Source organism: Topomyia yanbarensis, chromosome 2, assembly GCF_030247195.1.
Source record: "Topomyia yanbarensis strain Yona2022 chromosome 2, ASM3024719v1, whole genome shotgun sequence".
NCBI classification, from domain to species: Eukaryota; Metazoa; Arthropoda; class Insecta; order Diptera; family Culicidae; genus Topomyia; species Topomyia yanbarensis.
The window spans coordinates 150,982,777-151,006,850 of record NC_080671.1 but is presented as its reverse complement, the minus strand read 5'-3'; the positions used below and the strand labels follow the sequence as shown (position 1 = coordinate 151,006,850).

At 36.3% G+C, this 24,074-nt stretch overlaps 1 protein-coding gene across 8 annotated transcripts in view; it reads left to right on the top strand.

Moving 5' to 3' along the window:
• Positions 1-24,074, top strand: part of LOC131681752 (GATA zinc finger domain-containing protein 10) — a 64,733-nt gene that overhangs the window by 18,336 nt on the left and 22,323 nt on the right. For 3 of the 8 annotated variants that reach the window (XM_058962758.1, XM_058962755.1, XM_058962753.1), the window contains exon 1: positions 1,561-2,225. The exons of 3 other annotated variants lie outside the window; for them this stretch is intronic. In XM_058962758.1, the coding sequence (XP_058818741.1) occupies positions 2,147-2,225 (79 nt within the window). In that variant the 5' untranslated portion in view covers positions 1,561-2,146. Of the gene's footprint in view, positions 1-1,559; positions 2,226-24,074 lie in introns of those variants that run through there. 2 more of the 8 variants (XM_058962754.1, XM_058962757.1) reach the window with 2 other exon arrangements.

The following is a 24,074-nucleotide window of genomic DNA, read 5'->3' as shown; positions in this document are numbered from 1 at the left end:
TAGTCTTCATAAAATCAACAAAATGCGGTATTCTACCAGAGTGTTCCTTTGGAACCACGTATAACTCAAAGCGAACGAAAAAAATTGCTATGCCCCACTAAATATATTGTGCTATTTATTTTGAATCAGTACAACAAATATAACTACTGCCGTAACATAATTCGGACTCTAACGTTTCCAAACTAGTTTCAGTGTGCTACTTAGGGTTCATAATAAACAGTGATGTTATTACGCATAACAGTATTTCAGCTCGGATATCAATTTGGAATGCCTTGAATAGATGGAATATTCTTAATGCCGAAAATAGCTCTATATTTGCCAAATGTAGGTAGAGAGATGTGTCAGATCTAACTCTCTACTTCGACAGTATTATGCATCCGCTTACTAATTAAAAAGCTTACGCCTAACTAGCATAAATTTCTACTATCTCATCGTAAATAAATCTTGTTTGAACCATTCCATTAGATATCATAAAATAGCCTATTCTCAAATCTACGCACTGGACTTTTTTACTTGGTGGCTTAGAGTCGTTCCTGTAAAAAAACAAAGAACTCACCGTGTCGTTCAAGAAGCGGTGGTAGAAGTTTAAACCTAAATCGTTTTAAACTGTATGTAATCTAAAATATCTCTTGAGGAAGTTAATAATTTATTTGTTTAATTATTAAATGATGAGAAAACATTGCACGGCGAGGCATTCATCTCCGAACACATAGGTACGGGCCATTTACGCCTATATGTTCTGCTTCCTAAACATCAGAAATAGGAAAAACTTGAATCAGGTAGTTTCCTGTATTCTCGACTGCTTATGTTATATCTTTCTGGTTGAGAATCACCGTTCCAGTGTCCTTCCCTCTTTTCTTTTCTTAAGGAATCGCCACCAAAATTTCGATTCCTTGAGAAAATTACAATAAGGACCGAAACGTCGGAAGAAGAGTATGCAGGAGTTTTTTATAACAAAAAGAAAGAAACCTGAAAGATTAATCAGATAGGAGAATAAGGGGCCTATTATGCAAATCTATATGGAGATCAATCGTTTTAATTTTGCTGAGTATCTTTTATGTTACCTTTATTCTCTGAATATGAATGACCAAAGTTCCACTCGAAAACTTTTCCTTAAGAAAATATTAAGAAAATATAACAACTTACACTTAAGGAAATTTAAGAAAACTTCACTTAATACGCGACTATCGCCTACTGCATTGAACGCACTCACTGAGTTCCAGCTGCTGGGATCGTTCATGAAGTACGTATCGAACATTGCATGTGTTCAGGTTCGAAAGTAGCATACCCACCATCAGCTGTCCTCCGTTGGTTGATAGCTATGAAATTATGTACACCAGCCAGCAGCATGATGTGGTGGCATCATTTATGCTACCAGCCCAATGGCATGTTTTACTCATTCTCTCTTTCCACCCATCTCCCGAGCATCTGTCAGCCGGTCGTTGTCGCAGTCGCGCAAGGAATTTCCCCCATCTCTTTCCATGCCTCGAGTGAATGCTCGGGTGAATGGTGTATAGAGCCTGTCTGCTTGCCTCTCTCGCTGTTAGCTCGACGGGCTGTTTGCTATTCGTTGCTCTCGGTACGTCGTACCGTACAGTCAGGTCAGCCTTTTGGTCGCACCCAAGCGCGGTTGCAACTCACTGTGCCGTTCTAGTTCTACAATCTAGAGAGCCATAAATAGCAGTACTTTGGAGAAAAATAGAATACATCAATTCACTAAAGCGTTATGAGTTTAGTTTGCGTGTTCTCGTCTGTCGGCAGGTTTAGTCACATGGCACTGAGGTGTGGACCTTCGATGAGTGAAAATATTTAATTTAGCGAAACGAGAGAACAAAAGAAAAATGTGCTGAAACATGAGGTAAAAGTTGCAAATTAGTGTCCGGGGTGAGCACAAAGGTTTTCATTTTATTTACGACGTGCTCCAGCAAAGCAGAACGTAATAAAAGTTGGAAAGCGACAGTGGCAATAATGCGATCGAAATGAGTGTACCGATCTTCCGCAGAAAATTGGATTGAATGAAATTCGGAAATCCCCAGCTGATGGAAGTGCGATTCGGTGGAAGATTTCCAGCGGAAAGTGAAAAGTGCACTTCGGTGAAACGAGATAGTTTACGCCCCTCTGCGACCGAGAGAAGAAGTCAACTAAGATGGCTCACTTCTCTATCTCGGAAATGCGGGATGTGAAAGTGACGGATACATTCCCGAAAAGCGGCCGTGTTACTGAAGGTTAGTAGGCCACCCTTGTCTACGTTAGCATAGTATCAAATCTCACGCGTTTCGCAGAAATAGCACGTTACAATACTATATGAAATGGCAAGGCGCAGACTTTCATGATAAGGACCAGAGACATATTCATATTGTAGTACGTACTGTTTCATTGGTAAACCAGCGTCTGTTGCTCTGAGAATTTCGAATCTCAAAGGCACCCAGAGGCCAAACGTAATCTCGCGCATCTTCGGTCGGCCTGCAAGCAATCGCTGATGGTTGCACTATGCAATTGCACACACAGGCGAACACAGCCAGTAATTATTGAGACAGGGAAAAGTAAAACTTGGCTGGTAGTGTAAGAAACTGCTAACTGTGTGTATATATTTGCTACCCATATCTTTCCCCCTAATATCGCGTAGTTTTGATCGCAAACAGACAAGGGAAAACGAGACTCAAGAGCTATCGCGTTGTTTGCACTTTTTTTTCTCTTATTTATGTTCGAAATGCGCAAGCCTAATTCAATTCAATTCATGTTACTTCTTTAATTGAAGACAATTTGCCGCTCCGGTGGTGAGAACGACCGTTAAATTGAAGCATTTCGTTGGATTTGCACAGACAGCTCGTCGCGATATTTGACTTGTATTTGTTTGCTGAATATTTCACAGAGAGCCCAAGACGGGTTGTTTTCAACATTCAACTTATTTATTTTGACTAAACCAATATAGTAATTCGAATTTAATCAGATTGTCACAACATTTCTGCTATAACGATTGACAGTTGACTTCATTTGCTTTTTCCTTATAGAGACGTTATTTTCAAAAACGGTATTGCACGCAACCGAAGTGTTGCGATTTTTATCTATTGCAATGGGCATAGATTTTGAGTTTGAATCTAAACAAAGCTTTGACCCTACTGATATTGGTATCATTATTTCTGATCGATTTCGCAGCATACACGATAATTCTCGACAAACATATGATTACGGCTTAAAAGCCAACTGTCAAAATTCTCTTTGAAAGGAAATTCCGGATAAACCGTTACTCACCGTTAACAGATCTTGGTAGTAAACAAAAGAGAAAAGTTTTCTCTTTCATTAACTGCTGTGAACTGTTTTTGACTAGTAACGGCTTGGCCGGAATTTCATTTTAAAGAGAATTTTGACAGTTGGCTTTTAAGACGTAATCATATGTTTGTCGAGAATTCTTTATAATCATGCCAAATGGTCCTAAGTGCAAAGGATTTTCTTTGTTTACTTTCTCTTTCGACTATTACAGTGTCATCAAATTTTTGTTTAACATTGGCTCAGTGTATATCAACACATTTTGATTTCGACTAGCATACGTATGCTAGTCGAAATCAAAAAGTTGAAGAGTTTATGTTCACTCTGGCCGAGTTATTTACGGAAGAAAAAGTAAATAAAGAGAGGCTCTGATTTACACTTAGAACCTTATGTCATGTTTGCCTACAATTGTCAAATTATTGTCACAATCCTACTGACTTATTTGACGTCTAGGACACCAACACGGTTGCAATGTGTATAGACATATATGTACACGAAATAACACAAGCACACGGCGATTCTTCATCTGATTTAACCTCATTTGGCAAAAATTCCACCCGATTTAACCTTAATCTCGCACTAACACAACTATACATAGATTAGTCAATTGACTCCAACATTTTTCCTGATCGGATGTCGAAAATTCGAAGATTCTAATGCAACAATCTGAGTACACATTTAGTACTCATTTAGTGAACAAAGATTGTAATACTACGTATCACAAATCAACAATAACAAGAAATTGGCTTAGTTGGCACGTTTCCCATGCAGTTGACACGTTTCCCATGCATTTCCTGATGGAAAAAATAAGCAGAAGAGAAAAGAAACGTAGAAAAATGGAAAATGATGACGCTATACTACAGTACAAAAAGGTAAACAGTATGGATGCTTTACTTCAGACGGAATAATGAAGCCTACTGATGACCAATGTGGTGTGAATAGGTGTGTTAGATCACATGGTTTGCGAATGTTAATATTACGAATTTTTCCTTAAACCCACCTTGCGACTTTTCAGCCATGCGCCACCGTTAAATTACGCGTCCATCTAATTTGCATCAGTGCGAGTGAGAAAACGTTCTGCCTTTGTTTTATTTTGGGTGGAATTCAAAAGTTTCCCATATAGCCAACAACTCGACGAAATGCTAGATTATCTCTCGAGATAGACAATATCTAAAAAAAACATAAACACACCAAAATACCGTGTACAGATACTGATATTACTTACCCCATGGGTTACAACCCCCCCTCCCCTTGGTTTGACCCAGAGACTTTGGTTTTCGGGGCCGACATCTGGGTTTTATATCAATTTCCTCATGTTTGGTGAGACGACGGGTTATTTTAACTTTTATAGTACTGAATTTATGTGGTTCAAACGAGTTCTGCTGGCTTCAACGCTGGCTGCTCCTGCACCCACAATCCGACGGATACGCTTCCATCACTTTTGGGAAAAATTCTATTATCTTTTCGGTAACAGACCACGAAATTGCGCATTCTGGTATAAAATTCAGACCCCGAGTCCGGGACAGACCACGGAACTGGACCAGTCCATCGATCTGAATTAGTTCAGTCTAGATCAGAACCAGTTTCCGGATCCGAACCAGTTTCCAGATTCAGCCCAGTTTCCGGATCCGGACCAGTTCCCGGATCTAGTCCATCCTCTTTTCCCCTCACAAGGTGAGGTGACGAATAACCGAACTCTTTATGCAAAGCAAAGAATTCTGAAAGACACTGCGGTGTGTTTCTCTCGCTATGCCGCTTGCTGATGCTTCACTGTCCTCTTGCTATTAATTATGGCAGACAACAATGCTCGCTCGGCTTATTTACCACAGCGAGAGTGGCCCGTGCTTTTGGATTCTTGGCGATTAGTGAAATATATCTATACTGGGTGGTACGGGGTGTTTCCCCCGCGTCTGGAGTTCTAAAAGGCCAGACAGAAACAAAAATTTTGACAAATACTTTTTGACAATTTTCTTTGAGAATGCAACAAAAAATTCAATATTTTTGTGCGATATAACTAGAATAGCACACATTCTAAACGGCTGTATATTTGATATCAAATATATATTTGTACCCAATCAGTAGATCAGACCAGGGCGGATATAGCGTAGTTGGTTCATCGATTGCCATGTACGCTGCTCTGTTGGGCTCAATTCCCAACCCCGGGATATGGTTAGAGATTTTTTAAAGAATTTGTTTATAACTCGAATGAAGAAGTTCGGTTAATAATTTTCATCGTAAAGCTTATACAATTATACATGCAAACCAATCTTCGTATTATCTTCGAATTGCGCCATATGAAAACCATTTTTTTGATTTATTGAATTTCCTGTCATTGTAACTGCTGGACTATTATCGAAAGCATTTATCGTAAAGAAAAAGGAAACGTATGTTTAAGGTTCTCACGGCGCGTCGGTTTTTCCGGGTCTTCGTTGAGGTAATTGAGATTTCGCCCTGAAGAATCCAGTGGATTATTTTGCGTTGCCCTTAATCTCGAGTGTCAGGCCCAAATCGAAAAGAAGGTACCCCTCTCGGTGTCGTATTATATTATATATATTTAAAAAGTGTTCACCACCATTTGGGTTCAGATTTGCTTTACCCCACAAATCCTTCGCTTCGGTCCTTTAATGGATCAACGGATTATATGCCCTTCACAAATAATCTCGAAGATATGAATTCTTGAAAACTCAACCAGAGCACCCATAAGTTTATTCTTTGTCCCACCAGGAGCCTTTGCTCAAAATTTTAGCCAAATCGGAGAAGTCTAGCTAACGAACCAACGTGTTCAAAATTTGTATGCGATTTTTAGACAATTTACATGGAGAAAACGTACCAAGTTTCATTTTTACAGCCAGGTGTCAGTTTGTCACCGCAAATGAAAATAAGAAAGATTATTTTATTGCCTAAAACTTTATTGAATACGTCCTTAGGGGAAGTTATTCAACTTTTAAAGAAGTTATGTCTGAGTCAATTTTCCATGGGGCCTAACAGCAAATGGGGGTGAATCAGTCCCTCGAACTTCATTTTTTTTGCGAAATTATAGTTGAATACCATGTTTGCATCTATTTTGGTACATAATATGAGTCACATTTTGTTTACACAAGTTTAGTTCTATATTCCACAGCAAGTAGAGCGCCAACACTATCTTTTATAGGAAGAGAGATAGAATATGGATATGTTTGCAAGAATTACTGAAAATGTTTGTTATACAACTTTGTAGAAAACTTCCAACTTCTATCTCTTTCTGTTGAGAAGTTAGTGTTGGTGTCCTCTACGTTGCGAAATGAAAAATATTTTTTTAATACCCGTAAATCGTTGACGTTGACCAATTTTATAGATATAAAAGGTGATACAAATAGGGATTCCACAATATAAAATCATATAACATCGAGCTCGTTAGATACGAGCCAGTTCGCCAACTCATGTGGAATAATACTGTTTTAATTCTGTCGGAGAAAAGGATCACATCTAACACCCTTTCTCTCGCGGATCGGTACAAATGTAGGTCAATATACTGCATGGAGTATATGAAAATTGATGCTTCTTAAGTATTCTATACATTGAATAAAATTATGCCTCTAATGAATCAAAGGCATTTGATCCCGCGTAAAATTTCTGTTACTTTTAAAGTAAAGTAATGAGCGTAGGTGTGAAATTTTATGTTAGTTGTTGTAAACCCACCCGAAAGTCGCCTTTCGAATTTGCGATACCATACATTCATGGATTTTACAGATTACACAGCATCGCTGCATAAAATACTAAACCAATCATCAAAATGAATATTCCATTCTGCTCTGCTTCTGTATGTATTCAAATGAGCGAATGACAAACGTACACCCAAAACTCGGCCGTAATACTTTTGCAGTAATAAAAAAATGCTCAAATATACCAACACATTCAAATCTTCTCTGCGTCGCATCAATTCTTATAAAATAAATATTAACGCGTCGGATTGTCTGGATGTGTGTAGCACTTCGTTTGTCATTGTATTGCGCATCAAGCGAAGCAAGCACAATGTGGATAAAGACGAGTTTCGATTTTCTCTACATGATACATTCCGTGTTTGAAGATCGGCTCACACTCGGGTAGCTTCAAAGCACAGTCAGAAAAAAAAACCGATTCGGAATAGTAGTGGGGAATTTCGATCAGTGTTAAATTGAAATTTATTTTCTACCACGGACATCAACATCATGGTGGTGACTGCACAAAACATGCATAGTCCTTTCTGTCATGTACGGTGTGGATCCACGCATCCGAACCGAGGGTCCGAATCTAAACACCTGTCTGGATCTAAGCACCAAGTCTGGGCATGGTTTAGAATCGGACCTGGTAAGGGGCTGGTCCGGATCCGAGTACTGGTCCAGATTCGGGAACTGGTCCCAGTCCGGATGCGGGAACTGGTCCGGTTCCGGGAGGACCGGGTTTGGGAACTGATCCGGATCCCAGAACTGGTCCGGATCGAGAACTGTGCCGGACCCGGAAACTGCCTATAATTTTTATTTCACTATCCAACCTACCCAGTAAAAAATCCATAATTCCGACTGGTATCTGCCAATATTGGGGCAGATTCCAGCCTGAATTTGGACGGAAATCCGCCTGAATTGGACGCATCACGGTTGGTTTGACCAGATACTAATACTATCATAGAAATGGACCGAATTATCCTACATGCGAACAGAGCAGAGGTTGACACATACTGAAAAAGTGTTTGGTTGTGTGATACACATACATGAACAGTAACCGAAATTCGTCATTCCACCGTTTACTACCTTTGCGGGAATATGAGTTTAATACTTCAATGCGCAATTGCGTCTGCGTGGTCTGTTACCGAAAAGACAATAGAATCTTACCCAAAAGTAATAGAAACATACAGTTCGGATTTCTGATGTAGTAAGTAGCACCAATTCGAAATTACGTGTACACCGTAGCTGTTGACTTAATATTGTTATATACCGTAAACCGGGGTGACTTTGATCATCGGGGTGACTTTGATCACTCGAAAAAAATTTCGTGGATCGCTTATTAAACCAGAATAGTCTACCAAATCATTTTAATTTGAAATGATTTTTACTCTAAACTTATAAAATACTGATTTGTTATACTTTTTGAGTATATTGTTCGATTTTTGGGTACAACAACTACGAAAAATCTAAATTTTACTTTACCTTATTTTTAAGAAGCTTCGTAAAGTGTCTATTTTGTATAAAACAATTAAATCTCAGATTTGAGCATGAGTGATAAATTACAAGCGAGTTTTTATTTTCCTTTAGATTGGGATGTTTCAAATTTAGTTTTGTTTATTTTAAATACATTTTTTTGTGAAACTAGTTGGCAATTATTTCAAATTATTTAAGCTAAAACTCGCAACATTTTTTTATTGTTTAATATTCCAACGTGTTAAAATGAATGAAACTTTTTGTACATGGATAAAGCACTGAAATAAAGCAATTTTAGCAGCTTTAAAAGTTTCCAGAATCTTTTATTCTAGTTAGGCACAAATTATACGAATTTTGGTTACTCGAATTTTACAGTACATTGAAATACTTTGTATAATACATTAACGTCTATTTAACAATGAGTATCTTTCCAGAATTAGTTTAAACAAACATTTGAATGAAAAACATTGACATCAATAACTTAATGTGGGTGAACATGCAGGTTATCAAAGTCACCCCGGAATACGAAAACGGACTTCAACTTCAAATCATTTAAAAAAAAGCTGTAAGAGGATAATTTTAGATAAAATCATCCAATTTTGTTCTCCATACATCAGTACATGCTTTAAAAATATTAAACTTGAAAAAAATGTGTTGTGTCTAAAAATATGTAATGATTATTCCGAAAAGTGATCAATGTCACCCCGGTTTACGGTATTTACATTCGTCTATCTGTTCATGAGGTGGAACTGGAGCTGAAAATGGAGCGTAACCTTTGAGTGAGCTTTGTCTAGTTCCATCTTTGAAGGAATGCTGTACTCATATTGTTCAAACGAATCTTGGTCGCACCGCCGAATATTATGGCGAGCAAGATCTCTGGGTACAGGAACTGTGACAAAATAACATAATTTAGAGAGCGGAGCCAAAGACGGGGAAACATGTAGTCGAGTAGTACGGTGAAAATTTTGTTGGATAAAGCGTTTCAGAGTATTGGAAAATTTATTTTCATTTTGTACGAGAAACTTCTTAAAACTTTTTGACTACCTAATACAAATCAGTGTAACTCCGAAGTATGAACTATAATCTTACAAAATTTCACATGTTCAGGAAACAACCACAGTATCTCATTCAAATACTCGAGTAGTACGTCACGTATTTTATGGCGTAACCAAATTTTAAGGAAACACAAAAAGTTTCATGAAAACGAGATTAATTATTCATGATTTCAGGAGCTTGAGAACAGTTTTCGTGAAAGGATAACGTTACCAACTCGTATTTTTCCATGACTTTGCGAAAAAAATATTTTTCAAGTATACATAGTTTGTTGTTTGCAAAGATCCAAAAATACTTCCGTTTCTAAATTTGCTTAAACTTGGTTACATAAAAAGTTACAAAGAAGAAAATAAACTTAACACGTTTCCAAAAGAAGAGCATTTTTTCCAATAAACCTCAAAACATTGTAGAAGAAATAAATAAACACCTTTCTACAAAAACATTTTCCGGTTGAATAGGTGAATACGTGCCACTCCATAGCACTGGCAGTTATCACCTAATGGTTTTTTAAAAATAACTTTAAAGTAGATTTTCAATACTTGTCACATCTTGAAATTGAACTACTGAGCTTCCTGCTTATCTAATGTTTGTGTTTTTAGATCAAGCATTCATTTATTTATTACACTGTGAACAGACAAAAATAAAATGGAAACACATACCCCTAAGTACAGTAGGTTTGCTTTGTTTACCTGCAGTGCGATAGAACTCAACAAATCGCGCAAAAATGTTTCCAGTTGGTGTTTTCGAGGTTCTCGGATCAGCAGACTATTAAGGTCTACTGTGGCACTCGTCAATGTTAAATGAAACAGATTCTCAAAACAATTTCGTCAGTAGCTGGTTGACTACGTGGTGTATGGAAATCAAATTCAATGCAAACATTTCCTCTTGTTAGCCGAGCGGACCCATTTTCGTAACATGCTTGACAGCCGGCTACAAACGTGATTTATATGCCGTTTGCCGCCACAGAAACTCAAACCATATGTGTGGTTGTTGGTGTTGTTGATCTTTCATCGGCCCAGTGCCAGTCTTTTGGTTTTCAATTCAACATGACGAACCTTGTATTTTGGGTAGGGTTGTAAATATTAGGGCTTTTTTTGCATCTATAACGCTTTTTATTAGTAAATTAGCATTGAATCTGTAGCTGGAATTAAGTTAAGCAAATTACTGTGGTTGTGTGGATTGCTATTGAGAATATGAAAAATCAAATAAGAGAGTCCACGCGCCTTATTTTTTAAAGTTATTACATTCCAAATTTATGTTTTAATCATGTATCAATTATAAAGACCGTTAAAGGTAATTAATATTGAAATCTATAAAAATAATTAGATGTATGTAGTTAGTGTGTATTTGATGTGATAGCCTTATCTGTAATTTTTTTGAGAAATTGTGTTTGGTTCTATTTACTCTATGCTCACACTTTATATATTCGTAAGAACTTAGTAGTAGTAATCGCGTACAGTATATAAATGCACATTATTCAGCACTTACGCACTGCAATACTCTATGATATCTAAACAACATCATAATTTCCATCGTTTCTAATGTACCAAACGAACGGAAATAACCACCCTAATAAGTGCGATCGGTTTACCAACGTCTTATATGGACCCGCTCTGGCGGCAAGCGGCAATGAACTTATATGAAAGTCATAATAACATCACCTCTCATCGCAATGCGAACGCTTAGCCGCATATGCGGAAGTTTTGGCGTTACCGGGGAGTCGCCCGATATTCACTGGTAGCGCATGGAGCAGAAAGAGATACTGTTTACGCATGCCATGCGTGTGCACTTTTCAGACGCACTGTATGTTCTGTGTGTTGATTAGGATGTTTATTTATAAAGTTCAAGTTGGATGAACTCAATCAGTCGTAAAGACAAACAAAATTCGTTTGAATTTTGGAGCGGTTGCAGCTGTATTTTAACACTCGGGAGTGTTCGAACTTGTTGTCACTGACGACAAAAATGGTGCTATCTATTCTGCATAAGACTAGAAAACCCAGATCGAGTTTTTCGGTGGTTGTTACAATACTATACGAATACTACGAGTTATCGAAAGAAAAAAATACTATAAGATTTCAACAATGTCTCCCCATAGAAGATATTTGTTATTTTTCACGTCATTATCATAGTTTATTTGCTTATTTCGGGGCAGGGGAAGGTCTCTGTAGCTAAATTTTGTTCATATAATCTCTCCAGCAGACATCAAGCCATATTTTGTACCATCCAGCGCCGCCAGATTTTGGTGGTAGTATGACTACTCACCTTAAAATATCCGAGTGGGTAAATACCCACTCGACGCTTTGTAACAACCTAATATTTGAATTTGAATACCTAATATGCCACGCACATAAAACGACGATATCATTTCCACAAATGCACCGCGTGTGATTGTAATGCAATGTAATGTCCCTAGTTATACACACCAAAAAATAATGAAATTTAAACGACATGTAAATCAATACGAATGTAAACATACAAAGCTTGAATCGCAAATTTGATTGAAAATTAACTTGAATTCGATGCACTCAATGGGAGCATCAAAATGTGATTTTACACTTTTGTTCGTGTGATATTACATGTCATTTATTTTTCAGCAATATTGGATGAAAAATACATTAAAGTGCATTGGTATCCCGTTTAATGAAGCTGTAATTTTCAATCAACGTGTAAAATTATAGCAAAATTCGTTGAATAAAGCACGACAAGTTGTGTGTATTTGTGGTGGAGCTTAATTTAACATTTCTCGACAAACATATGATTACGGCCTAAAAGCCAACTGTCAAAATCTACTTTGAATGGAAATTCCAGACAAACCGTTACTAGTCAAACACAGTTCACAACAGTTTATGAAAGAGAAAACTTTTCTCTTTCATTTACTACCAACATCTGTGATTGGCGTGTAACGGTTTGTCCGGATTTTCCATTCAAAGTGGATTTTGATAGTTGGCTTTTAGACCGTAATTATATGTTTGTCGAGATTTATATTCATGCTCCAAATATGTGCATGAAAATAAATTTAAAATTACAAAATATTTTTTTCTGTGTAGAACATACACCATATGCTTATATATTAAACACTCGGATTAAAAGTGTGACGCCGGCCCTAGTACCAACATATTACAAACATAAGTATCAACGCTTTTTCTTGAAAGAACGATACTAGCAGTAACATCATTCAAATAAAAGCAACAGCGAAAATTTCCAGATTTAGTTTAAATGTCTATTTAAACACTATTGTGTTTTTTGCTTCGTTGATTGCATGATTAAGTGATTGAAACTTAAAGCTTCATTAAGTATTTAAAATATTAAATTAAATTTTATTTTTGCTGTATAAATCAACTAATAGTGCTGCGTTTCCGCGATTTTTTACTTTTTCCGTCCCACATATCGCCATTGAAGTATCGCCCTTACTTTTTTCACAATATTTCCTGTTTTACGCCATCGATCTCATTGAGACTATTTACACATGGTATTAGCTTGATAATCGTCAAAAAATACGAAAAAAGCAGGTTCACCCCTAAACTAGTAGCAAAAATGTATCACCCTGATTCTTTGCATGTAGCGTGGAGTGCGAAACTTTAAATAATCGATCAAAAATACAGTTTTGCGCTTGTCACATTTTTTTGCTGTAGCTTAACCCTCAGGAAGTCGCGCATATGGCCCACTGAACGAGTAGCCGCTGATGTCTTAAGGCGATTTCGCTAGTTTTCAGAGCATCGTGCACTCAGAAAATCACCCGAGAGAAAGAATTCGAACCTGCAACCCTTGGGACTCCGACCCAATACACAAACCCTTGTGCTATCCTCGGGTTATGATGACGTCCTAGGAAGAACACAAGATCATCGCATTGGCGACAGTGAACATCTGTTGAATATACGACATGCCGTCGTTGTTGTACCATCTTATGACAAGCGCCATTTAGCACTTTTCGAGAAAAACGATTTTTAAAGTTTGAGATTGAATATTTTGAAATTTATAAATGTTCAAAGCTATTCGGAACAGACAATCGATGCTTCTATACAGAGCCGTAGCGTGGTTTTCTGGCACCCTTGGCGGAGTCTCAGTTTTTCACCCCTTTGGTGTTAACTTTTGGCTTTCAGTTCGGTCTTCGAATAATAATTTGTGTACATGGAAACAACTAGCATTTCGTACGCTGGAATTTACATGAAATGACTGTCGTTCATTTGATGTAAATTCCAGCCACAAATCTTTTACTGTATATTTAGGAAATCCGCTGACGCAAGATGTTTAAAGGCGACGGAGGGAACATCTATTTAGACGACTGTATATTAGCGTGCCAATGGCATGTCGTCGCTGTTGTGCTATCTTATGACAAACGCCATTTTGGGGTAAACTGAGTTAGATATGCCACATTACTTGTCTAAAAAATCTCTACAAAGTGGCGTTTTCAGAATTTTGACATTCTGCTTGGTTACTGAGATATAGCGAGAAATGTGCTGAGAAATTTAAAAAAATTTGCTTCAAATGACTGTGTCTGGGAATTGGCTCAAATTATCGTGATGCATAAGATGTTTTCATGGGTAAAACTATCTGAGGAACACAATGGCATAAAAAATTTCAAAACAAAAATACACGAATTGCGAGATAAATGAAGTTTTGGTTTTAACCTGGAAATATAGCGTATTTGGCAACACTGTAGCCGAAAATAACTATTTTTTTCTAGATTCACTGACTAATTTCCTTTAAAATGCATCTCACCGATTGTTTATAGGCCCGATGTATGGAAAACAGGTGATCATCGAATTTAATAACCGGACGCACCTCAACAAAAAAGGTTTACCTCAATCGATTAAAAGGTTGTGCAAAACGGCTAAAGTGCAAAAGTTTTCACCAGTGACTCGAGGTACCAATACTTTTGAGGTGTGTCCGATTTGAAATTTCAAGAAGACCATAAATATTGGCACGCTATCGTCTATTAAGTGTACAACTCAATTAATCTAAATGATCCTAAAATGGATGTCGAACAAGATTCGTTGCCAAAGATCCGAACTTCCATATGAAGTCAAACATATTGAACTGGGTTCGACTGTATCCGACCTTCTTTCGGATTAAAGATAGTCCGCGAAGAATTTTAATATTCTGCAAGACGCAGAAATATTCAGCTGTGCCAAATATCTCGAAAGTTCGCCCATATAAGCTTAAGGTTGTGATATTTTATCTAAAGCAAACAAAGGACGTTACTGGCGACAAAACTTTAATGAAGAACTAACGCGTTTACATACCCACTCACAAAGTTGAGATCGATAGTATAGTTATCGATTCGAATTTTGTATGCGTGGATCTACTAAAGGACGGGATTGTCTGTTTCAATGACCCATTGCTCAAATGATGCTTTTTTTTCCGAGTGAGCGAAGATTTTGAGTAAAAATCGCACCGGATCTTCAAACTAGTGTCGGGTGGCATTTTGGCGAGAATACTTTGCGTATTTTTCGACAAGGATCGTCTGCATGATCGGTTGAATGGATGCAGTATTGCACAAATGAGTCTTCGTAACAATATACCAGCAAAAAAAAGCTATCTTACAAAGCCGAAGCAAACAGCACTTGGTCAATTCAGAAGAAACAAAAAGTTTTCAACGTTTCCAGGAACACCAAAAACCATGTGACATTTCAACCAGAGATTCAACTTACTGCAGGATTGGTTAGACCTAGGTTGGAAACCGGCAACTTTGTGATATAACGAAACTTCACGGTACGGCATAGGTGATCATCTATGATAATTGATCTAGCCTCCTCTACGACCTTTGCTACAGTTTTAAAAAAGGCCACCTTTTTAATTGCTTTATTGGACATGACCACATTTCCGTTCCCCTTGTTCCTATGAAACTGAGAAAACAAGCGGAAAAAGTTTGGCATATTTTTCGCTATTTTTGTTGAAATTTGAAGTCTTTGTCTTCCCTAGTAGCAATTGCAACTTGTTGAAAGTTTTAAATGTTGCACAACTGCTACACAATATTTTTTTATTGTTGGATATATTTGAAAAGAATTTCCACGGGTTTTTAAACTATGTAACTATAGAGCTGGCCAATAGTGTTAAGTATGAAAACATCAATAACAGTTGTGAAACTAATCAGAAACTTTGCTAACTTGCACAAACAGTCTAACAAGTTGCAAATGCCTCTTTGTTTGCTATTCCACCCTAAAACAGAACTGTCCAACTACCCGGTGCTCGATAAATGGCACAGCTATTGTTTTCATTATTTTGTTGCAATTAGGAACATGTTGCACAACATACAAACAAATTGCGCTTTTTCCATAACATAGTTGTTACCAAGAGAGTTACAAATACTATACAGTAACAAAGCGTGCTACTTGGGTTGTTTATTGTTTATTCTGGACTAACAGGACCGTAGCGTAGTCTACTGACGCCTTTGGTAGAGTCTCAGTTATGCGCGTTTTTGCTGTCTGCTTTCGCTTTCTTTTTCAGCTCGACTTTCAAACAATTTTGTGTGTACCTAGGAATGATACTCCTATCCTGACTAATTTCATTACTTAACCTCACTTATTTTTGCTTGGCGCCCAACCGCGCGTTGCGGTTCTGCTTCTATGTAGTAATCTTTCAATTTATATGAAGATCTGTTGACTGTATTGACAGTTTTGCTTAAAATGTAAACCAAAGTTGTTCGCATACGTGTCAAAATACGTATGACATGTCACAAATGTTCAGAGAAGATTTCATATTAAAATGAATCATAAATTATTCAAAAAATTGCACTGGTCTACAAAATCAAAAAAAAATTGGCGCAGGATTGTGATAGTAGTTTTTAGAGTAAATCTGGTGCACTGAGTTCAAAAATGACTATAGTTTTTACCGCCGTGCTCCTGTTTTTGAGATTTCTCCATTAAATTGTTTTTTTTTCTGAGTCTTTCGAATTTACAAATTGTATCAACTGAATTTTTTTTCGAATTTACAAACTGTATCAAATTTATTATCAAAAGGCGCTACAAAGACCTGACAAATATTTGGAAATCTGGAAAGGCATATTGAATACTGTCTAATTCGAGAAAACTATGCGTAAACAAAAAAATGCCACTTTTTTACGAAAATTTGACAGCTTGCAAAATTCAAAATGCTCCCATTTCAAAAGTTCTGGATGGATTTTGATCAACAATAGCTTTATTGGAAAAAAAAAGTTCTAGCTAAACAGACGAAAATTGTCAGAGTTCTGATCAATTTACCTATTTGAAGAAAATCTTCAAAATTAACTCTTTTTGGTCTTACTACAGACACGACAAAAACTTCGGAAAATTTATTAAAAATAAATGTCTTTTTATAGACTTCGATGTTCTGGATATAAATTAAAGGTCAAAGTAGTTTTATGATCACATTTTAACATAACCTAAAACTATTTTATTTTGTAATAGTTATACTAGGTCCCTACTAGGCGGCTTTTTTGCCTAGCCAACATCTGCCTGTTTTAAAAACCAGAACAACCAATGCAATAGCATGGGCGATATGGGCCTAGAAGCGACTAGGCTCATCATAAGTTGACTACTGTCGAAGTCTGTATACCTACATAGGGGATGACAGGAATGACACAACCCTGAGTTATACATTAAACAAAAACACATGCTTGAAGAATTAGAAAGAGACAGTAATTTTTGCACCTCACCTCATTACGATCGAAGGCGTTTGACAGTTCAGTTCTATAGTTCTTGGTGTTTCATTTGTGAAACCGTTTGAGTTTGTTGCCTGCTTATTTCTTGGGATGTGCATTCAAGAAGTAAATACGAACAGGTATTTATTTATTATATTTATTCAGTACTTTATGCCTAGCACACCGGAACAGAATAGATTCAATGAGAAATATGGCGTCTTCACGGAGACAGTGTAAGAATGATCCAAATCATGGGATACTGGCCGACAGTGTTTCAAGCAAAAATATATGTCATTCTAGAATGCGCTTACGTATGTCTGAAAAGAAAATAACGTTATGCAAATATCTGCATTTTTTCAGATAGCCAGGGTGGGCTCAACGCATTAAGGGCACCTACATGTCGTTAAAAACTTGTACACTCTCATTCTTGCACTCCGACAATTGGCGGAGGAAAACCATGTTATTTTTTCCTGGGTTCCAGGACATTGTAGCGTTGCAGGGAACGAAAAAGCCGATGAGCTAGCAAGAAGAGGTCTTCCACTAATTTTATCGGCCCAGAACCGAGTGCACTCAAAATGGAACTGAAAAAGAAATCACAGCTATAAAGAACAACTGGAGTACGACAATTAAAGAAATTTATCTCACCCAACGAGAAAAAAATCCTGCAGTTCCTTAGACTAAACAAAAAAGAGCTATGCATCATGACAGGACTACCTACCGGACACTGTCCGAGTAAATATCATCTTAAGAAAATTGGTATGCTTACAAACGATACATTTCTCGCCTACGGATCTGAAAGTGCAACACCTGCTCTGCGAATGCAGTGCATTAATACAACGCAGACTAAGAATCCTCAGTAAAGAAACATTGGAGTCTTTTGATATTTGGACTGTAAATCTGTAGATAGGAGACTTAGATTAAGAAAGGGGCATACTACAATAGATCTAAATAATGGTCGCAATGGTTCGTCTCCAACAAAAAAGTGTTTAATTTGCTATTTTGATAGGATATAATTAAAATTTTCATGTATAAAATAACATATATGCTGTGATCACTGGTCATTTCTATTCCCTTTTCGAAATTCCATTCGCAAACGCCATTGAACATATAATTGAGTTAGGTTATGTAAGTTGACCAAAAGTAACAAAATTACGACTTCATATTCAGATTGAGTATGTCCAAATCTATTCGCTGTCTTACCAAATTAAATATTTTTAGTTTATTTTAAAATGTGATCATAAAACTACTTTATGGCTTTTAATTTATATTCAAAGTATCGAAGCCATTTATTTTTAATACATTACAGTTTTTATCGTGTCTCTAGTAACACCAAAAAGCGTTGATTTTTAAGATTTTCTCCAATTAGGTAAATTGAGCAGAACTCTGACAATTTTCGTCTGTTTAGCTTGAACTTTTTTTTTGTCTGAAAAAAAGACGCTAACAACTAAATAAATATAGCTATTGTTGATCGAATTCATTGAGAACTTTTGAAATGGCAGCATTTTGAATTTTGCTAAATGTCAAATTTTCGCGAAAAAGTGTTTTTTTTTTGTTTACGCATTATTTTTTCGAATTTGACAGTATTCAATATGCCTTTTCACATTTCTAAATATTTGTCAGGTGTTTGTAGCACCTTTTAATAACAGATTTGATACAGTTTGTAAATTCAAAAAATTTACAAAAAAAATTAACACTACTAGTAAAAAACAAATTTATGAGAAATCTCAAAAACAGGAGCACAGTGGTAAAAACTATGATTATTTTTGAACTCAGCGCACCAGATTTACCCTAAAAACTACTATCACAACCCTGCACCATTTGTTTTTTTGATTTCGTAGACCAGTGTTATGGTTTATCGGCATAAAAATTACGTGTCATCAGAGACATCTGTTGACTTTTTGGCTTCAATATGCTTCAATGTTACTTATGCTTCAAATCATACATTTTTGCAATTTTTTTAATGCTTAAAAATTCTGTACCGGTTGAAATTGGATGGATTGATGGAATTCAACATGTTTTTGAATCACTGTATTGAGATATATGCGAGATAGAAGTACGGGTGTTTCACCTTTAGTTTAAATTTAATTTCATGTATCAAACACCTTTTAATAACAGATTTGATACAGTTTGTAAATTCGAAAAATTTAGAAAAAAATTTAACACCGACTAGTAAAAAAAACAAATTTATGGAGAAATCTCAAAAACAGGAGCACAGCGGTAAAAACTATGATCATTTTTGAACTCAGCGCACCAGATTTACCCTACAAACTACTATCACAACCCTGCACCATTTTTTTTTTGATTTTGTAGACCAGTGTTATGGTTTATCGGCATAAAAATTACGTGTCATCAGAGACATTTGTTTGCTTTTTGGCTTCAATGTGCTTCAATGTTACTTATATTTCAAATCATACATTTTTTGCAATTTTTGTTAATGATTAAAAATCCTGTACCGGTTGAAATTGGATGGATTGATGGAATTCAACATGTTTTTAAATCACTGTATTGGGATATATGCACTACTATATAGAAGTACCGGGGTTTCACCTTTAATTTAAATTTAATTTCATGTATCAAAATCATTGAAATTATGAAAATTGGAAGAAAAAAATGCAACTTTATTACTCAGTGTAATGACTTCCACCTTTTCAATTAACTAATTCAATAAACGTTTTTGTATGTATAATGATGCATAATGATTCTATGAACTTTTTGTATGTATATTAAACCGGCGACAATCTGACTTTTTTTTCGGAACACTGTTAAACCAAACGGTATTTGGATTCACATACCATTGTCAAATATGAAGTTTTTCACTCACAACAGTTTTCAAGTTTGTATGTGTTGCGGTAAATACGGTGCGGTTTTATTATTTTTTGCTGTTGCGGTGCGGACAATACATTTTCCGCCCGCGTACGCATCGTGACGAATCCTAGGGGTTGATAAACTTGTTTTTTGTTTAAGACTAACAAATTGTAATTGCAATTGTAGATATTTTTTTGCTATTTCAATCATCGGTACAAATATATTTTAGAGGGTTTATTCCTGACAAAGCATTAACAATATTTACAAATGCTTTATTTGTTTTTTAATATTCTGAACGGGTTATGTTTGATTTTGTTCTCTCTAATTATCCAGCATATCAGAGGTAATGTATTCCAGTTTCAAACCAGATAATGCACTCTCTTTTGGATCTTTATAATATTTGAAGCATAACGAAACGCATCACCTGTTTCAATTTCGGATAGAGACAAATTGTTGACCATCGATCCCATGGTAGTTATGGCGTCACTGCAACCATTTATGTGATATAAATCGTTCATCCTGCTTTCCGGTGATCACATAACGGATAATGAACATGTGACGCGATGTATTCTATGAATTATTAATTTATTTTGCGGTGCTTCACCTTCACAATGGAGAAAACTGTGTAAAAATACCGGCACTTTTCGCTCTCTGCGGTGGTGCTATTTATTTTCATTTTTTTTGCTCCTTTTTAAAAGCCAATTCAAACGAGCCCCTTCCGTTTTCGGTTGACTTTTCACACGGCGTTCAAACCGTTGATTGTATCATCTTTCCAGCATCAATTTTACTTTCATCGTTATGGCTGCAGCACAGCCTGGAAAAATAACGCCTCTCTAAGCAAGGTTTCAATGACTTCAAAAACCTTTTCTAACAGGTTTGATGACTAACTGAAAATGCGTAAATACATGGCAATACAAGTGCAACGTTTCCACGAGATTTATCCTAAACCGGTACTAAAAGATCCTAAACCGGCACTGAAAGTAACTGTTGATCTTGTGGCTCACATACTGATTAAACTTTCCCAGCAAAATAAATTTGATGATTGTTGTCGAATTTCGAACACTTAATTTGCAATGTATCAGCCGGCGCGGATTACCCATAAACTGTTTGCACAGATATATTATACCAGAAATAATGAGATTATCCGCCTGCGGAAGCCTACCTTTGGCGATGGCATGGAGTTGAGTAACTTACGATTGAAAGCAGTAACCAGTCGTAACAGTCGATTATATCAAGCACATACCGATCGCATCATGGAACGGTAGTTAACATATGCTCTTCAAACAATTTTAGTATGAGCTACTCTTTCGTTTATGACTAATCGCTCAAAAAATAATCAAACTACCAGCAACGTTGTAAACTTGCTACAAAAATTTTCAGATGAATGTACTGTTTTCTTACAAGGAAAGTATTTTGAAGACGCCAATTGAAACGGTGTTGTTCTAGTTTCTCCCAGCTTTTGGCACTTAAGGAATTTAGGCTTTATATTTACCTTTACATTTACCTTTACCTTTAACTTTACCTTTACCTTTACCGTTACCGTTACCCTTACCCTTACCCTTACCCTTACCCTTACCCTTACCCTTACCCTTACCCTTACCCTTACCCATACCTTTACCTTTACCCTTACCTTTACTCTTACCCTTACCTTTACCTTTCCTTTTAACAGCATTTTTTATTCATTTGTTTATTCTTAATCGTCTTATCTAGTTGGGTTTAATGAAATGATATGGGGATGGGCAAAAAACGATCTAGCACAATAAAATACAAAAGAAAAGCAGCGAACAAAAATACAGATTAAAATTTCAGTCCGTAAATATCTGCCAGTCAGAAACTCTTGAAGGAAATCGAAATCCTCGAACACTTCGTTGAATGAGGAAGACATGAAGCGGAGAGGATCATGACCACCATGTAGAGTTTCTATGTCCCAATAGCAAAACGTTTGGTTGACGGAGTACACGTTCCGGTACATAGATGTACAGCTGACTTTATAATTCGAACGTATCTGACTGTCCTAGAAGAATTTATAATCAAAATAAAAAAATATTCTGGCTATCCATGTTTCTAAGCCGTGAAAATGGCATCAATTCTGTTCTGTAGTCGCTTATAGCACAAAGGGAGCAGATCTTATAGGCTTAATATAGTACTTTAGTACTGCCTAAAGGCCATATTCGGCTGATATACTGCCTACTCCTACTTTTTTCACCGCGCCTATGAAGAAATTTCTCGTTCTTTCTTTCATGGTCTTTCTGTCACATGCATCCTTTATTTTTAGCATTGAAAATGCTTTATTCTACTATATGGGGCTAGGGCTAGGTGTAAAGCTAAAATCTGATTTCGAACAGCGTCACGAAAATGTGGCATAATTTTAAATTACCGTAGCGTTGTTAATTGTTGATGGATTTGCGTCATTTATACACTAATCGATTCAGAGATGTTCAACTTACAAATTGGTTGCAACTATAAATTGATATTTCAACTATACACTATATAAAATCCGTATTATTGTGAATACATTGGGAAAATGTAAGAAAATAAACAAAGTTTTCGGTTACGTTTTGTTAATTGTTGATGGATTTTCATAATTCGAACACCAATCGATTCTAAAAATTGCCAGTAAAAAATGTTATCAAATTTATCTGTGTATGTTTTTAGCACATTATTGAAAACTACGTAAATATGGAATAAATAGGGATAAACGTATACAATATTCACAAATTTGCGCAAGATTTTCCCTAACACGGACCTCATTTCGACATTCATAAGTATTCTATACATTCCATCGCTTGATATAAAACGGAATATTTTTGACCGAATTCCTTCATTGCCATGCCTGCTCTGCTGGCAGAACCAATTAGATTATCGTTACTGTTGCTTGTAGGATAGCTGTTAGATCTTTTATTTGACACGAGCTACAGAAGGGGAGCGTTTATCGGTTAGCTGGAAGGATTTTGTTCGCAGTTCCAAATGACGATAGCGGAACAGAAGCGAGATGGCAAATTGCTGGTTCATACCGTTTCATATTAGTCGTGCTGGCAAGGTTCAAATCGTTCCATAGGATTTTCGTCCGTAACCCAAAACAACCAACCAACCAAACTTATTTGGACGAATATATAATGGAAATAGAATTCATTTAGAAAAATCCTTTAATTAGCTTGTATTAAGTTTGTGCTTGTTAATTCTATTCCTTTACCATTGAATCATAATATAAGCAAATATTCAAAATAATAATCCCCAATGATTTCTGCAAAACCTTTATGAAAATTAGTAAATGTGGCAACCCTGCCACTAAGCGAAAGCCACACCGAAAATAATGATGAAAATATTTTTATTTATGCACCAAAAAGTTGATAAAAGAGATCGGCTGGTGTCACATAGTGCTCATTTGATCTGAGCTGCGAAAGAGGAATGTTCGTCTGTGTGTAGAAGCAGAAACGAATCGCCAGTTAAGTTCGAATTGTTTTAAAGGATTCTCGTCCCGCATCTCAAAAATAGTTATTAGCAAACCGTCATTACGACGAATATATAATGGAAAAAGAATTCAATTAGGAAATTCTTTTAATTTACTTGTTTGTACTTGTTAATTCTGTTCCTTTAACAGTGAATTGTAATATAAGCAAATATTCAAAATAATAATCCCCGATGATTTCTGCAAAATCTTTAAGAATGTGGTGGTGAATGTGACAACCCTGCCACTGAGCGAAAGCCACACCAAAAATGATGCGTTTTCAATGTGACTGCGGTCGTGTCTTGTATACAACCCTTTAATTTTTTTGTTTTTAGAAATTTATTTTTCAGTACGGCGTTACTGCTCGAACTTCTTCCTTTAGAAGCTTTGGGGGTTACTTTACTCCAACGCGCTTGCTATTTGATCCATTTGGGTGTTGGCAAATCTAACTGATATTGGCGTTCTTAAATTGAAAGATTTCTGTTGTGACAACACTTATAATTAGACGCATGGTTTTGATCATACTTTTTTTTAACTATCATCAGTTCTATAGTAAATTGAAACAAATCATTGCAATGGACGTTTTCGTATTATGGCTCGAAGGTTTTGTGCCCTTTAATTTGTTTACGACGACATGCACCAACCTCGGAAGCTGATAAGGTTTTCTATGCTTACAATGTGCCTCATATCATATTTGTTTTGATTTGGAATTTATTGATTAGAGTAATGA